Here is a 17,488-nt window from a genome sequence, read left to right as displayed (position 1 = left end):
TTCTTAGGTAGGCGTTTTCACACGCCCCCCACCCGCCAACTTCAAGTTTTCAGTTTTCCCACCATCCAGAACTCTTAAAAGTTTAAGCTCTGAACAATTTTTGAGTGCCTTTTTACCTCACCGAGAAAACAATGGGCAAAAGCATCATTTATTAATAGAAGTCATTTAATTAGAATGTATTCAAGGCAACTTTCCGCTTGCACTACCAATCTGTTTTAATTCTATAGACAAAAATTTAAAATACTGTGGTAAGAGCAGCTGTCAAAATCCAGGTTTCAAGCACAGCCATGTTACTTCATTCATTCCCAACCTTGAGAGAAGTTCTAAGTAAATGAGCGATCCTGAAATTTTTAGTATCAACTCCAAAAGTTCTGCAGGAAAACACTTGTGGATTCATCTGCAAATGTCTTCTTCTCTTAGTATTTTGATCTTAACCATTCTTTCCCACAATTCTCCTTAGTATCCAGTTAAGTAACCAGAGTATAAGTAATATCATAACAGGAGCATACATTAAGAAAACACAATAGTGACTTCTCATCCTAATTTTGAGATGTTCTTTGAAACGGTTGCATAGCACATACATACAAATAAGCATTTTTATGATGGTTTGTACTCTATATACTTCACAAAGTAGCATTTAACTGGAATACTTGAATTTTAATATACACTCTCTGGAAAAATGTGATCATATGAGCACTAATATTTTCTTTCAGACGTGGGATATTTTTAACACAATTTTTAAATGTCCCATTAGTTCAACTGCCTTCTAACAAGAACACAGAGTTATTATAAAGAGGTAGCTGATAATTACAAGAATTTACATTAGGAAGGAAAGCCTAATGTCATCTACTCCCTTCACTCACTTAATAGAAATTCCTTCCCTAATTAAATATTAATGTAACATGTATGAATTATGAGACTAATAATTTCTTATTCACTTAGAAACCTACTCATCTGACTGTTCCAGGAAGAAAACCATTAAAACGTGCTCTACAAATTACACCTTTTGAGAAGCTAGTCTGATGGAAGGCAGAATTACTATTCCGGATCGAGAGAGGCAAGCACAGATACTCACAGGAACCAGAGAGTTGAGGGAAACAATTAAAGCAAGACAGGATCAAGCAAATCCAGTCAGGTGTGCTACCAAACTGGGGAAGGGTTCGGTTTAAGGGGAGTAACAAAATTGTTCAGCTTCAGCTTGATGGCTACGATGTGAAAATGCAGCCTTCAGCATTCTGGAGATTTCGATTTTTGAAGCGCAGATCTTGTGAAAAGATTTTTTTTTTTAATCTGACCTTTAGACTTTAAATGCCGGGAGGCAATTAAAACAGTAGCAACGACACTGTCCAGGCCGAATCAGACGCGGTCTGCGGGCGCTGGCACGCATCTTGTGCTCCGTATCTTACCTCCGCCGGCTACTTTTCTACGTGTGGGGAAAACGTACTGCCCAAGAAGACTAAGGTTCTAGTGATCAGAAAGGAGGGAAAGAAATCTGGAGAGCCTATGGATAATTAAGAACTGGGAAACTGCAGGTACAGGGGAGCCCTAAGACTTGGACGTCGGGATGAAATCTCAAAGGTTCCAAACTACTGGAAGCCAATTTTTAATTTTTTTTTTTTTAACCAATTCTGCTCTGTTCAAGAAACTGATGACACTAGTCCTTTTCGTGTAGCCGACAAGACCAAGATTTGGTGAGCATTCCTTTACTCTTTGTCTAAAAACTACAAATTGTGCCTGTGTTTCTCAGAAATGAGAACCACTCCAGATGCACACCCAACTGAGAAATACTGTTGAGTCTGTTCATTGATTTCCTTTTCTTAATCACGGAAATCAAGGCAAGTACGGCCACCGGGTAAGTGGCAGGGGCTCCAGGTCAGATTCCTTTTTTTTTTTTTTTTTTTTTTCAAATAGTGGTAACAGCGACAACAATTACAAATGAAAATGTGCCTTCTCTGTCGTGATGTTTACGTGTTGGAAGGGGCGTGGACAGCGTTTTCAGCTGCGGTTGGTTTGAGGATGAAGCACACGCACTTTTTCCAGTCGGTTTATTGCACTTCGCGTACAGTCATACGTGGTTCTCCATTCACATGGGATTCGAGAAGCCTATTCAAACTTTCTCTCTGTAGACAACTTCCACAAGCAAACTTCTAAAGTTCTTACACACACCACTACAGTATAAACCATACAAGATGCATTTGGTAATCAAAACTTCTCAGTAATAGCAGTTTAAAAATATATGTAAGTTTTTGTTGTTGTTGTTTTACTCTGGGAGCTGAGATTTCCCTACGAGGTGATGTCCTTTGCCAAGAAGGGACAGCAAAATCATAAGCGATGCGAAATCAACGTTGTGTTCCTAGTTGCTGCACCTGCCACCCACCCACCTCTAATAGGAGTTAATTCTTCCTTCTCTCCCGCCCCTGGCAATTAGTGCAGCAGAAATACAGAAAGGAGAATACTATGCTTAGGTGAACCAGTTTGATTCAGCATTGAGGACCAGGTATGCATATGATTTTAAGTCTCTTTGTTAACAAAGCCACTTCAATTTTTTATGAAAGAAACCACACAGGAAATCACATGTGTGTGCCACAGGAATATTTCTAAAAGTATCTGCCTATAAAATGAGACAATTTTTCTGTTTTAAATAAAGGTGTTCAGGGATTTGTGACAATGTTAAAAAAATGACCTTAGGTACTTCTTAGAAAGCCTGTGAGTCGGAGTTTTGAGAGTAATTTTTGCTATTTAATAAAAGATTCTAACTGAGCAATACATTTCATTCTACTAAAACTCACTTGCTACAAATGCTGTAATAGCTCATTGTCACCAAGGAGTAGAGACAGACATTTTATCCCAAACAAGCAAACAAAAGCCAAAACACCTGGAGAAACCCTGAACTGTCGTAGGTGATACGCAAGGATTAGACTTCACTGGGAAAGAAAAGATTCTTGATTTGGTTGTGAGCAATTTCATTTAAACCTACGGCCTGCTTTCGGTGCACCAGAAGACGTACAGCGTCCGTATGTACGTATGCACGTGTGTATGTTTAGAAAACCTTAACTACCTGTTTGGCGTATAAATATACACATCTTGCCTTTGTGGACAGTGTGATTCAACGGCTCTTCCGGGAGGGCTCTACTCTGACAGAGCTACTGCACTAGGTAGGGTGGGTGTACGCATCTCCTCTCGCGCCACGTTCTTCCCGACATTTTGCCTAAGAAAAACATGCTTACCTACTAAGTGCATTAATTGTGCCAACTTCTCAACTGAAAGCTTAACTTTCAGTTGTTTTGCCACATGATAGTATAAAGGACTCTAGTGTTTTATCGTTCCAAGAATTGGGCAGTTTCGTTTTTAATGCTACTGCAGCTTGTATAAAAAAATGGGATTTCTACTGTGTTCACCTTTTATAGTTTTTTACAACTTTTCCAACTTAAAAGGTGACCGTACAACATACGTACACATGAAGTACCATTAACGGAAAATGAGATGAGACTGCATTCATAGGCTTCAGACAACGACAGTGAGTTGCAGAGAAATTCATCCATTTGAATGACGTGGTACCATGATGACTTCTAGATTAGCAGCTTGACAGACATCTTCCAATTTTTACAAAATAACGTGTGAACTGTATGGCAAGAACTTTTACAGATGGTAGCCTATTAAAGCTCTGTCTACCTAATAATAATATACACCCTGCCCTTCCCCACCCCCCCCCCCCGCACGCCAAATCAGAGAAACAGCTGTATTTGTTTGCTCCAAAGGACTACCTCTAGGATGACTAAATCAGCTAATCTGTGTAATTTATGTATATATACTATGGGAATATATAAATATGGGAATACTTTGACAGTCTGATTGGTTAATAGCATATTGGTATAGTTAGGTCTTTTGTAACATGTAACTCGTTTCAGCCCCACGTTTTAGAACTTTAAAATAAATAAGATGTAATTTACAAAAATAAGCCATTATTTACAAACATAAAAATTCATCCTGAGAATTTATTATCCAGGAGAACAGTTTCACAGAAGAGGAAATAACCAGTATCTGTGAAATAAAAATGTACCTCAAGAGTTAAAACTAAAGAATTTGTAAGCGGAGGTCAATTTACCTAAGTTGCAGCCAAGAAAAGCATGAAGATATTTAATGAATCTTAAATCGACTTGCATGCAAGAAATGATCTTTAGATTTCTCATAAGCCGATGTCATTCTCCCTAAACTTGTTGTATTCATAGAGTATTCTGGCTGTATTCTGGAAGAGGGAGGGAGAGAGAGAGAGAAAGAGAGAGAGAGAGAGAGAGAGAACACGCCCGAGGAGAGCTCAATGGTTCGTTCGGTCTCCTGTCTCACCACGGGTGATGAGGGGAGAGAGGCAGGGTGCGTGGTCATTACCAATGGCTCACTTTAAACTGTCCTAAGGAACCGACCTCCTCTACCTTTGGCTTTTACCTGGTTGAGCACCCCTCCCTGCCCCAATGGGAACAGTGGCTAACACAGTTCAACACTTTCTAAAAGAAAAATGTCCAGTTAAAACACAAATGTGAAGAAAGGCAAAACCTCATCAGATCCTTTGCTTTATAATGTGAAGCAAAAAAATCACCTACTTATAGAAATTGAAAGAAATGGTTCAACAAAGAATCAAACTGGTTGTTCGGGGTATATCATCACAATGAGTCTCTTTACTCTTTATGCTGTGAGCAGACAGGGATTATTTTGGAGAAGAAAAAATAAGAAAGTGTGGAATTAGTAATGCAAGAGGCTGAAAGGCAAGTGGCAAGACTAGAAGACTGCCTCAAACCAACGCTACTTTGTTCCCGTCTCTACTGGCACCTACCCCCATGGTAAAAGGCCAGAATAACCGAAGCCGATTTTAACAGTAGTGTGCGTAATTGTAGGCTGACAAACAACATAAAAACAAGTCACGCTAGGTTATCTGTGGTCACGTTCTTCAGGGTTAGTCCAGTAACTCAAGACTTTACATTCTTTTGTCTTTATTTGTTTATTTTAATTATTAAACACGTAAAGGTTAATAAACAGACATAGTCCAGAGTTAGTAGGTTGGTATTATAACATTTATTAAAATAATGCTATGGGTTAATAGAAACAGCAAAGAACCAAAGAATTAAAATGCAAGCTATGTAAAATCCCAACTAAAACCCAAAAGTGTCTAATGTATTCATTCATTAGCTAAACTAAAAGCCCAAGAAAGACAAGACACCCAATATAATAAAGTACTGCAAAACAAGTGGCAATTTTCAGTTATCAAAATTGTGGATTCTGCATTTTGTATCCTTTTCTCAATCAAGAAAAAAATTCTTTTTGAATGTTATATAACATACATATAAAACAAGATAGAAAAATACATTATAAACTTGTAACAATGGCTGTAAATACATTATCTTACATGTTTCTCATAGGCAATAGGTTGGTTATGATACATACACAGCATGAAACTACTAAGATAATAAAGAATTGACAAAAATACATGTCGGCTGTACGGTAACATACAAGCGACACTCCCATCTACCCACGCTAAAAAATTACATAATACTGTCAGAAAAGAAGTCTTAAAAACTACATATTTTAATAAGAAATAAATTCAATAAAGAATGATAATACTGAGAACCAAGGCATTCAGAGATTTCAAAAGTCATGCTTTTTTTTCAGTTGATCCAAAATTTTATCAACTAAGTTTCCAAAAGTTTGTTCAGAGCCAACATTACTTATAAACGTCACACATTTATCCCATACACTTACTTTCTTCCCCATAAAAGACCTTTGATAAACATCTAAAATGTCCAGGTGTAACACAGTTGAGATGAGACTGGGTCAAATACTGGTACTGGTTTTAAACTACTGTCACCTCAAGTGTTCGAGTGTCGCAAATTTATTCAACCAACCAACCAAGATAGAAATCAAAATGGCACAGCATATATCGTGAATAAATCAAAACGACTGTATGTGTAACAGAAAGACAAAGCAGTGGCACAAGAAACCAACGCTAGCTGAATACAAAACAATGAATGTCTATTGCATAGTAAATGAACTGAAAACGGTTTCCAAGTGAGACAAGATGATGGAGGTCACCACGAAGGTGCTTACTGAGCTCACTGCTGACCTTTGACTGTGAAGCTGTGAAGGGATGCGGGAGGGAGTGAGCCGATGAGCTGGGGATCCACTGCCACTTGAAATCTGCCACATCTGATACTGAGCAGTTATGGACGATTTACTCAAGTGTTCGGACGTGGTCGGTCGGGCTCTGCGCACAAACCGTTTCAACTACGAAACTGAAATTCGTGAGAAACTGGAAGCTTAAAGTCACATGTGGTTGAGCATTTACATGCACAGTGATGCCAGTTGTTTTAAAGTCAAAACAAACAAACAGGTGTGTGGGGGGGGGGCGGGGAGGGAGGGGTGGGAGGGGCCGCTTGGGTCACTAAAAGCCACCAAAGAAACGGACCACCCAAGTAATCGGGTAGGGTAGAAAGAAGTCTGGTTAAATTTGGGCCATTAAAAAATACTGTTATCCTGAAGGAAAATCACAAAGATTCATTTTTTGTGAAAAAGTCTAAGAATACTATTTATCTCCAATTTAGTAAGAAAAAATTCAGCACACCCCTCCTTCTCTGAATAAAACAAAGTTCTAATTTTGTCTGCAAATTGATGTTCCAATCACAGATAAGTTTCATCTTAGAACCTGTTGGGCTAACTTTAAATATCACAGTAACCAAGAGCACTCAGTAATGATTTTAAAAGAATGATGTTTGAAAACTTACTCGTCAGGCATTAGAAAAGTTATCAAATTTTTCACAGTATCAGATTTGGCAAATTTGTATCAAGGTACGTGGCAAAAATCATATAATTCAAACCATCAACTCATTGGTCTCCCCTCAAATCTTCTTTCACATACTGGGCGGGCGACTGAGTAAACATGCATTAACTTGTATTCTGAGGGAGGAGCTGATCTTACAAGACACTTGACTAAATGACCATGAAGGAAAATAAGGCACTTTCTTTTCTTTAGACTTATTCCAATACTTAAAAAATAAAAAAGAAAGACAAAAAGGCTCTTTTGGTCTTTTGTTTCTTGACAACCACCAGAAAAAATCATTTAATGAAATAAAGGGTTTCTTTGTTCTTTTTCTTTTTTTTTTTTATAACACTTGAAAGTATAAAATGCTACATTTCCAAAAATATATATATTTTTTTCTGCACCAGCACCCTTGTATAGTAAAAGTATCTACTTTTTGTTCATTTGTTTCAATGCACTACACTTTTATCTACAATTTCATTACATGTATACAGCAAATAGGCAAGCATGGCTTTTACATCCTTAATGATTTTTGTTTTTTTCTATACAGGGAGGTTTAAAAAAAATATTTGAACAGTTTGCCCAGTAATGTGACACATAATGCATGTACCTTGTTCTCGTATATTTTTTAAAGGAGGTTGTAAAATAAAGGTTCAGTAATTTTAACTCAGATATTTATCTTTTTAAAAATAGTGTTGCAGTTTTTGTTCTTTGCATTACTTCTCAAAATTCCTTGTCAGGCTGATCTCTCATGGCACACTGCTAATACTTCCAATTTTGGCAGGCAATATAAAAAAGGCTGCAACTTCTGCCCTTTGAGGGCACTGTAGTGACTAAACAGCGTATCAAATTTTGAATACTTTTTGAAGTCACTTCACCAATGGCGTCCCTGACCAAAGGTCCATGCATGATGCATCATCACACGGTACATTCAGAGAGCTGTGCTCGCTATGAGAAGAAGGTTCCTACAAGTCTCTCACAGTAACTGCCTCTGTCACTGAGTAGTTAAGGGCCATCTGTCTCCCCTTCTGAAGTGAGGCCTTCTTACCGTTCGCTTAGGGTAGGACGTGAAAAGATGATCAGTGCTGTGGGATGAATTGGGCCTTATTGCTTTACTACTATTCAGTGCAGGTTCTAGAACCACTTTCACCCAAACAGAAAGAAAAACCAAAAGCTGAGTCGGAGGACAACAATTTCTTTGTCTTTTGTTTGGTTAGATGGTAAGACGAACGGACAAGTGCCTCAGCTCGCTGCACTGACGACAGGCAAGCAAAGGCGATTACCAGTTAACTGATCAGCAGGCAGGCATGGTCAGGTCATCATTGGGTGAAGAGTTCAGAGGTCAGAAGGTCATAGGTTAGTTGCCGGTGGCGGCTGGGTGGTTAGAAACAAAAAACAAAACAAAACAAAACAAAAAAACAAAACAAAAAAAAAAAAAACAAAAAAAAAAAAAGAAAAGAAAAGATAGAGAAGAGATTAGTTTCAGCTAGTGACGGCTTAATGACAACATGAAAAACTAATCACAACTAATAAAAAAAAAGCATGTTTAATTCTGACAAACTGATTGACACCATCTACAGAATACAATAAAAATCATGACAGTTTCATATCATGATTTGAACAAATGAAGGAGAGCCCACTCCCACCAAAAAAAACAAAAACAAAAACTGGTTAACAAGAAAAAATAGAAATAAAATACAACTAACAACTAATAGTTAGTAGCAGTCAATGGAGGAAACTGGAGAACAACAACAATGAATAGGTTTGATAAACAGAATTTTGAAACAGTCAGTGCAGTTATCAGTATCTGACTGCTATTAAGCATTAGTATTCTCTCAGAGGCAAGCATTAAAGCAACTATTAATGATGGATGTGATTATTAATAACTGATGATCAACAGAAATGAATCTAAGGAAATTTAAATTCCTATGAACAATTTGGTTCAACATAAACTCTGGGCCAAACAAGGTTTCTTTTGTTCAATAAATGTTTATTGCTTTTTCAATTATTCTATTTACAAACAACATGGAATTTCTTGGCCTTATGATACAAAGCAATACTAAACTGTAGTCTAGCGGTGGAGGCAACGTCATGGGAACCAGAAAAAGGCCAGGCCTTTCGCACCAGCCAGCACTTTCCAGTTGAAAATACTATTTTACACATATAGAACACTTATAAAATGCACTGGCATGTAAACACTGTAAAATCCTGCCATTTAAAATTCTATACTCAAAAAGCTCTAAGTACATCAAAAAATAGAAGAAATTTCTAATTGATACCAATAAGGCATTTTAAAACTACAAACAGCTTTCTTTATTCAATTTCAAAGCTAATACTCTGCAAATACAATAAAATCTGACATTTCATATACATTCCTGCTTTATATTTTATATTTTAAAAGAAGCCACCTGTAAATACTATTTTCTTTTGCAAAATAACAAACAGAACAAAAAAAAATTAAAAAAATTACAGTAAAACACAAAGTAGTTCTCAAGTGGAAAGTTATCGTGCCCAGTGTCCTCGAGTTGTTCCTTCCTTATAATCAACCTCTGTCACATTCTGCTTCCCCAAACTTGGTCCACTTAACAGTAGTATGATTTTTAAGACTCATTCAACAGCTTAATTATTTCTACTCTATTCTGAGGTTTGAGGGAATTTTCTGTACTGTTGCCATTGTGACTAAGGCAGAGGAGATGCGAATGAAAAACTATTCAGTGCGAAGGTAGACTCCGTGCCACTCCATAAATCGAGACCCAGTGGGTATAACGTTCACAGAGTTATTTGAAATAATCTATATAATGGACTGGTTTACTTTCATGTAACAAAAATGCTTTCTAGAGTCTATCATTTAGGATAGTTTATAAATACTACAAAAATACTGTATCTTCAATGGGACCAAATCTTCCCTGAATTTCTTAAAAATAAGTGGAATTTTATTCAAAAAAAAACTTGCTATTCCAAAATTAAAGAAGAAAATAAATATGTAACAAGATGTAGTCATACCACTTCATAGTCACTCCCAAAATACAGAATCTTAAAGCATTTTTGATATTACTTAGGATTTTGATTAAAATTGTATTAAGTTTCTTATACAAATTATGTAAATGGTTTTTATAAAATCATTACTCGGAAAAACTCTGATTATGTTTTTTTGTGTGGAAGAAACAAAGCAAACTACCACTTCTATGCACACCAGAACATCTAGAACACGTCCTCTGCCAAGTCCTGGCCTCCCACAGTACACACAGGTGTGTCCACCGTGCAAAATCACTTATGGTTCACTACGACTAACAAGTCAGTTGGTCTTTTACAGGCTTCAAATTCAGTTTTGAAACAGGTGTCGAAGTGGGTTTATTTTTAGTAAAGAACTACATATTTGTCAACCATGCAGTACTCTAAATGCATATATAAAATTACATGGTTATACGTCCAAGGGCTGAGTTTCCTTGCATTAAAAGTGAATGTTTATATTAATCTTCCCTTCAAAAAGAAAAAAAAAAAACAAAAAAACCTCAAAAATAGAGAAAACAGTAGTATCATAAAATAATTTAAATGAAGGACTTCAGACATCTCCCTTAGACCCAATGAGTGCATACAGTGATCATAACAGCAGTATACAAGTATTCTGTTATTTAAAGGAAAAAACAAAGAAAAAAAAAAGGTAGCTTTTCGGTTTGCTGACATTGCATTTTCAATAAAAGTGAGAAGACTAATCACAAACACCTATAACTACAAAAGAGCCACGCATGGAATGTGATGTCATTTCCAAGTACTATAAAATCTTCTTAATATTTTTTTTGCCATCTCAAGGCACTGGAGCACTGAGTCACCAATAATTACTGTGTTAAAACAAAATTACGAGAAACCTCCTAAAAGGGGCAGGCAGGGAAAGGTTAATAGAAGAAAAACTACTTAAAAACACTCTTTCAAACTATTGCAGACATTAACAATGTGAAAAAGACTTCAGATTATTCACGGGATTATTGGGTTTCTTTCGATCTAAAGTGACTTTTAAAAGCAAGGTCCTCCTTCACGAGGAGACTCGTTCTGCAAGAAGGGGGCACACAGGGGCAGTGCACACCTCCACGGTGTCCTACTGTCACAGGTCATCACTGAGCTTGGAGCTTGGGGACTATTTATTTCATTCACTGAATAATCGTTAAGTAACATACGTATACGTTAAAAGTCTTCAATTCAAGGCTCTTTGAATTATGTCTGATGCTAAAGAAGTATCATCAATGTCTTTGGAAAGTATTTTATTCTGACGTGGACAACAGTTGTGTCCAATGTTTATCGTCAGTATTCAAGAGAACCATGTGAAGCAGGTAGGTCGTTCTTAAATTCATAGAAGGTGTAGGACAGGAGTGGATAAATCCCTCACTTTTCCCACTAGTATGAGAGACTTCGATCAAATTAATTAGTAAGTAATACATGTGCGACAGAAGCTCTTCAAAGATCTTTTTCTACCTTGCTTCAGATTCTTACCTTGTGATGACACACTAAGAAAACAATTCAATGTCAATAAACCGAAAATAACACTCCTCAATAAACATAAATAATTTATAAAAGGGTCCAAGGGCATATATAGGACACAAATTGCAAGTGTTGAAAAGGAGAAAAATGAAGACTTATTTTCCAGTCACAGGTTAGTCAAAAAAGATATTCAAAGCTGGATTCATGTCTCCATAGACCTTCAAGAGATAGTTTACCTTCGGATAATATATTTTAGCAGCAAATGACAAAAATCAAAGGATCCATTTTGGCAAGAGAATGTAAGAATAAGAGGGAACTGATTTTCTCACTCATAAAAACTCCAACCGCATCAAAGTTATCGTCACAGTCCTAAGTACTTGGCATGCACATCCTCATGTTTACACAGTGGCTCAAGTATCTTAATAAAAAGGAAAATGGAAACTAAATCTTCAGTTTTCTCCACAAGGACACAGGAGGCATATATTCCTTTACTTCTCTCATTAAAGCACCATCCGCTCAGTTCATTTTGCAAAACCAACCCAAAATTTCACAACAATTACAAGGTATATTTTAGCAAAAGTTATTACTGAAAAATAATTAAGGCAACATCAAAATTTAATACCTCCCCACATGGACCAATTCATGTTTTAGTAGGAATAAATCACAGTACATACTAATATAGGACTTAATAAGTTAAAATATGAAGGGAACACAAAAAAAAAAAGGAAAGGGAAAGAAAGGAGGGGAGGGGGAGGGGGAGGGGGAGCGGAGAGGGGAGAGGGGAGAGAGAAGAGAGGGGAGAGACAGGAGAGAGGAGAGAGGAGAGAGGAGAGAGAGAAGAGAGGGAGGAGGGAGGAGGGAGGAGGGAGGAGGGAGGAGGGAGGAGGGAGGAGGGAGGAGGGAGGAGGGAGGAGGGAGGAGAGAGAGAGGAGAGAGGAGAGAGGAGAGAGGAGAGAGGAGAGAGGAGAGAGGAGAGGAAAAGGAGAGGAAAGAATCCCAACCCTTAAATCTGTCAACTATGACAAATTAATTTAGAAAAAGAAAAGACACGGTGTGCAGGTAAGCAGTTATATTTTTCCATCAGGTGTGGTGTTGCAAATTTTACGGACACCCAGCGCATTTCTTATAAACAAGAACTGCAGAACTAAACTAACCTCGGTCTGCGGTCACAATCCTTTGGTAAGGATGGACTCGCATATCGTGCCTTCGAACTTTAGTAGCCACCGCACCTAGTTAAATTGCAATTACCAAGACAAAGTTAGAAAACATTCACAAGGGAAAAGAAAACAAACATTAAACAGCAGGTTTATCAAAATGGATTTCAAAGGTTCATTTTACTACAAAAGTTTCCTTTTAAGAAACATGTTAAGGCACAGTAGTTTTAAAATTAACCGTAATATGTTGCGTATATATGCGTCTATTAATATTGCATTCATCTCAAACATCTTGGCCTTAACCTGTTTTACGCATTCATTCACAATCCCAAGGTACAGTGTTTCGTGAGCTCTAGGAGATCCAAACATATTTCAGCTTTACTAGTCACATATTCACTGAAGTGCCTTTCTCGCAGCAGGACCACTTCAATAATGCCATGCTTAATACTGAGAATTATTTGCTAACCTTAAGACCGCTTCCAGAGTTTATCGCTTAAAAAGGTTTAAAAGCAATTCTTACAGCCTACAGATTGTGGTTCGAAACTCTGAGTCAATAAGTATGAACTGCAATGAATTAGGTGATTAGTAAAGCAAACAGTGTAGTGCCCTTAGCAGTCAGTACACTATACACTCCTTTATGAATCACCGTTACTTTGTAAGATTACAGACTAAACCAAATTAATAACATACTTTTACTTTCTATCAGTGTGCAAAAAGTGCAAGTGAGTCACTGACTGCTAGGCTAAGCTCCCCCCCACCCCCCCGGAGGCTGCTGAGACTAAGCATTTGTTAAATTCAGATCTGATGAGGGTTCAGTTAAGACCGTTCTTGAATTCTTAGCCTTTCGTTGGGAAAGCCATACCTAAAGATAAAAGGAAGGGAATTAAAAATTAGTCATCAATGAAGACTTGATGCTAATACCAATCTCCTCACTACCACCAACACACATGTCTGCATCTGTTTTGAAGGGCACTGCTTATTTTAAAATAATAGGATGTGAAACTTGATATATATCATGCATGTTATCTGTGTGCAAATTTATTATAACTTAGCAATTTGAAATAGTTTTCTCAGTTCTCCAAGTGGTCAATATCATGTTTTACTGCTTAGGTGGCAAAGCGAGAAGGAAGACTCTGGATGGATTTTGGTCACTTAGTACTCATTATTCTTCATTTTACGAAGGCCAATTAGGTATCTGTATATTTTGCTTTTAATTTTGTCAGTCTAATAATTAAGTATTATAAATAAAAATTTCCCAACACAACAAAAAACACATTGCTTTAAAATGAGAGACTGCAGTGCCTCTTGCTGTTTCTAAGCAGTAAACTGGTCCATCACCCCTTCTTGCGTTTTAGATAAACTAATCTTGTACGAGTATAATTGCACGAGGCAAAATCAGCAAGATCTTGCACCGAGTGCTGGAACAGCAGCTGGTGGCTCAGAGTGCCAGCCCTGCAGGAAGCAACAAACTCCTCGAACAGACGCTGTGCGTGCAGCAGAGAGGAGCTCTGAGACTAAAGGAGCAGGCGTGGGGCCGCGGGACAGAGCGTTAACAGAAAGGAAAACGTAAACAGGTTACATGTTACATGTTATTTTAAAAATGCTTCAAGAAATGTGCAACAGAAAACAAGCCTCTCGTCAACAGCTCTATCTATAGTATAATTCTGACCTAAGGTACTTTATACAACGATTTAGAGATAAACGGAAACCATGTACAATCAAATGTATTTGCTCATGAAACAGAAGGCACCTGAGTGCGTGCACACACACAGATAACATACAGAGCATCGTGGCTTTCTTTAATTGAACAATGAAGTTTCAAGTTTAAATCTTAGTGTCCGGGTTCATGAAAGACTTTCAAATTTTTATAAACCATTATTAATGCTGGAAAAAAACCCCAGAACTTAAAAGATCAAAGTCCTACGAGTCCACAGCATGCATGCGGCACCAAGGTCACATACAATTCAAGAAAAAAAAGTATTCAAATTCTGTCTGGTAAAACAAAGGGGCAGCACGGAAAGAGTTTGTCCCACATTGACTGGTCGTGTTATAACAGCTGCTGTATTCTAGTCCTTCATCCAGCAAGTCAATGGGCTGAAATATCAGGCATGACTGGCATTTCAATCCACTCTATAAAAAAAAGGCATCAGTAATGTCTTTTTCAAGTACACCACTTTTTGTTCATGTAAAACCAAGCGTTCATAGTATGATCTTAATTTCTGCCTCAAATGTGATCCTAAAACAGTGACTTGGTATTTACTCATCAATTCCATACTGTACTACAGAAAGTAGGAGCTTCTCGTATGTTTAACATTAACTAGAACTTCAACAAAAGAGAAAACCTGAGGAAACCTGAAGAATCCAACCAGCTGACCTGGTCCTTTTCATATTTTAAGCGATCACAAATATTAGAAAACACACAGACAATAACAGCAGTTTTTCAAAGACCTCAAAATATTTTCACACGGAATTTTAAAATTTAGCTGACAACTTAAATACATCTCTGAGACGGAAGGACTCCAACTGTGGACAGTGGAGCCAACGGAGGGGACGGGCCAAACTCAGAATGACCTCACCGTGAATGTCAACCGTGAAAAGTATTTTCTGTGTAACGTGGATCTCAGTTACCAATGAGAATCTGAGCAAACTTAATAAGATGCAGTTATTTTAAGAGGGGACCATTAAGAGAGGCTGAAATAAAGACAAACTTTAGGCTTCAGTCTTCCTAATGGCAACTTGTCTCGCCTCGCTAAAACGGAGACAACCGCTTCCAAGTCTGAGGCACAAATGCTATGCAGAAAACTACTGCTGACCGCACAGGGAGAACAACTTACCTAATACACCACTAGGTTCAATAGGATACTCAAGGATTGATGTAGCTGGCGCCAGCGTGTAGGGGTACTCGTAGGGTGTGTAGATTAAACCAGCCTCGGGCCCCGGAGGAACTATTGCAGCAGTTGGGTGAGGAGTTCCGTTTGGCATGACAGCGGTCTGTATTTGTCTGATCAAAGGCATTATGGTAGGGCCAGCTGGCGTAGGAGTACGCAGGGCAGCTGGTGGGAGAACAGGCGCAGGCCCAGTGATAATCCTCGGAGCAGCCTGGGCTGTCGCTGCAAGAGAAAAGGCAAGGGCTGCTACAGTAAGCAAAGAAATGTAGGAGGAAATACAGAGATAGCAGTATAAAATATGGAAAATGAGAGGGAAGTAGGAAAAAGAAAGGAAAAGCAGGAAAGAAGAAAAATAAAAGGAAATCATTAGTACATGCGCTGATCACACAAAATGCCAAAGCACACCGATCAAATGCAAACGGCTTCCCCTTTCCCAGTGTGATTAAGAATAAATGTGCAAAAATTAACAAGCCACTATAAAAAACACAAAAAGAACGCGACCATTAAAATAGGTTACATTTAGTTCATATATTCGATATATCTATGGTTTTAAGATACCGTGAGACTAAAGGTACATGCAAAAGCACATGGAAACACTCGCATTAAAAGAGGTTAAAAAAATATCTTGCAATCGGGAGTCCACAGAAATACAGTTTGGTATACTTCTAGAGTAGCTTAAGTTTCAAATTAAAACAGGGATTTTTACTGTATTATGCTCGTCAACAAACTACTTTCATATAAATTTCCTGCATCTGTACGAATTCATATAAATTTCCTGCATCTGTACGAATTTAACTTCTTCATAGAGAAAGCAATACGCAAAACGTCCCATTCCTAAATATATGATTGTTAATGACATACTCATTCTCGTGAATAAACTAAAGCCAATCATTTGTAAAGCAACCGCTTCCGACCCACTAAACTGCCTATGCTCTGGCAAGCTGGCTAGGACTTTAAAATCCTACTTTAAAAAAAAAATAAAAAGCCAGTGATTTAAATAGGAGATGATGTTCCTAAGACATGTCGAGTTTAGATCGCCTCAAAATGAAAAAAAGCAGCCCTCTTTAAAGTTTATGAAAGCATGCACAAATATATCGAAAGGAAAAGTGGGGTTGAAAACACTATCACCTACTGCTCTCTGTGAACTCACACATGAAATCAACAGAGAAAAATACCGCAGGAACAAGCAAGCGAGGTAACAGGACAGAACTCGACAGAAGGGTCACTGCCTTCAGATACGCTCCAAATCAGCTTTTTTCCAAAAAGAAGTTTTGAAAACTTTCTGTCTTTTGCACCAATGTGACAAAATAAGCTAGAAGCCTGACATGTATACTCAACAGAATAGGAAACGTCCTGAAACTCTCAACTTTGGAAGCCGAAATTTCATCAAAACGAGAACATTTATAAACCCGAAACCTAGACACGCTGGCGGAAGATTAGAAGAGAGCGTCCTCGATTCACGAAAGCAGCCAAAGCGGGACTGCCGGTCCCCTATCAAGCGACGCGTGTTTCGACTCTTCACTCCGGAGCGGTGTTCATGCGCGGCGCCGCCCGGCGGAGCAAGGTCTACGCACGAAAGGGCGGAGACGGCTGTGGCCCTGGACCCCAGTCTCTCGCTTACGTGATTTGACGTTGGCGTCCCGGTAGGTGCCGTTCAGAATTGCAAGCTCCATCAGTTGCATCTTCTTCAGGCTGTCTTCCCCCTCGGCCTGCGCACGGAAGACACAAGAGCAGTAAGAAGTGAAGACGCCCGCGGACATCGCAGCCGCACCTGCTCCCCAGCCTCGAAACGGGCAGTGCGTGCCTGCAGCCGCCTGCTTCAGCTGGGAAAAGGACAACAAACATACAACCAACCGGGGAACCAAAAGGTGCCGATATGCCGACACGCAGGATACTCGCAACCGCCACTACCTACATTCCTACTTGGAAATGTCTTACACGAACTACACCGATTTTATTAAAGCTTCCTTAAAAAGCAAGAAGTAACAATGTTAATTAAGATTAAATATGGTATATTTATTCTCTTTGGCATCTATCATTTTACAGAAGATTCAAAAACTCCAATGTGCTCATTAAAGAGAAAAGAAAACCAATCCATAAAAAACAAACATCCCCGTCCCCAACTGGGATTCTTAAACATATAACATTTGATTGTGGTATTCATGCAA

The 17,488-nt window shown here is 38.2% G+C and overlaps 1 protein-coding gene across 7 annotated transcripts in view; it reads right to left on the bottom strand.

The window, feature by feature from the left end:
• Positions 1–7,133: 7,133 nt before the first annotated feature.
• Positions 7,134–17,488, bottom strand: part of QKI (QKI, KH domain containing RNA binding) — a 151,508-nt gene continuing 141,153 nt past the window's right edge. Inside the window, exons 5-8 of one of the 7 annotated variants that reach the window (XM_042987500.1) lie at positions 16,942–17,029; positions 15,267–15,566; positions 12,433–12,507; positions 7,134–8,179 (exon numbers count right to left, since the gene is read on the bottom strand). In XM_042987500.1, the coding sequence (XP_042843434.1) occupies positions 8,163–8,179; positions 12,433–12,507; positions 15,267–15,566; positions 16,942–17,029 (480 nt within the window). In that variant the 3' untranslated portion in view covers positions 7,134–8,162. The other 6 variants (XM_042987496.1, XM_042987497.1, XM_042987499.1 and 3 more) reach the window with 6 other exon arrangements.

Source organism: Panthera tigris, chromosome B2 (assembly GCF_018350195.1).
Source record: "Panthera tigris isolate Pti1 chromosome B2, P.tigris_Pti1_mat1.1, whole genome shotgun sequence".
NCBI lineage: Eukaryota > Metazoa > Chordata > Mammalia > Carnivora > Felidae > Panthera > Panthera tigris.
Note: the sequence above shows the minus strand (reverse complement) of the source record. Positions and strands in the feature narration are given on the sequence as shown.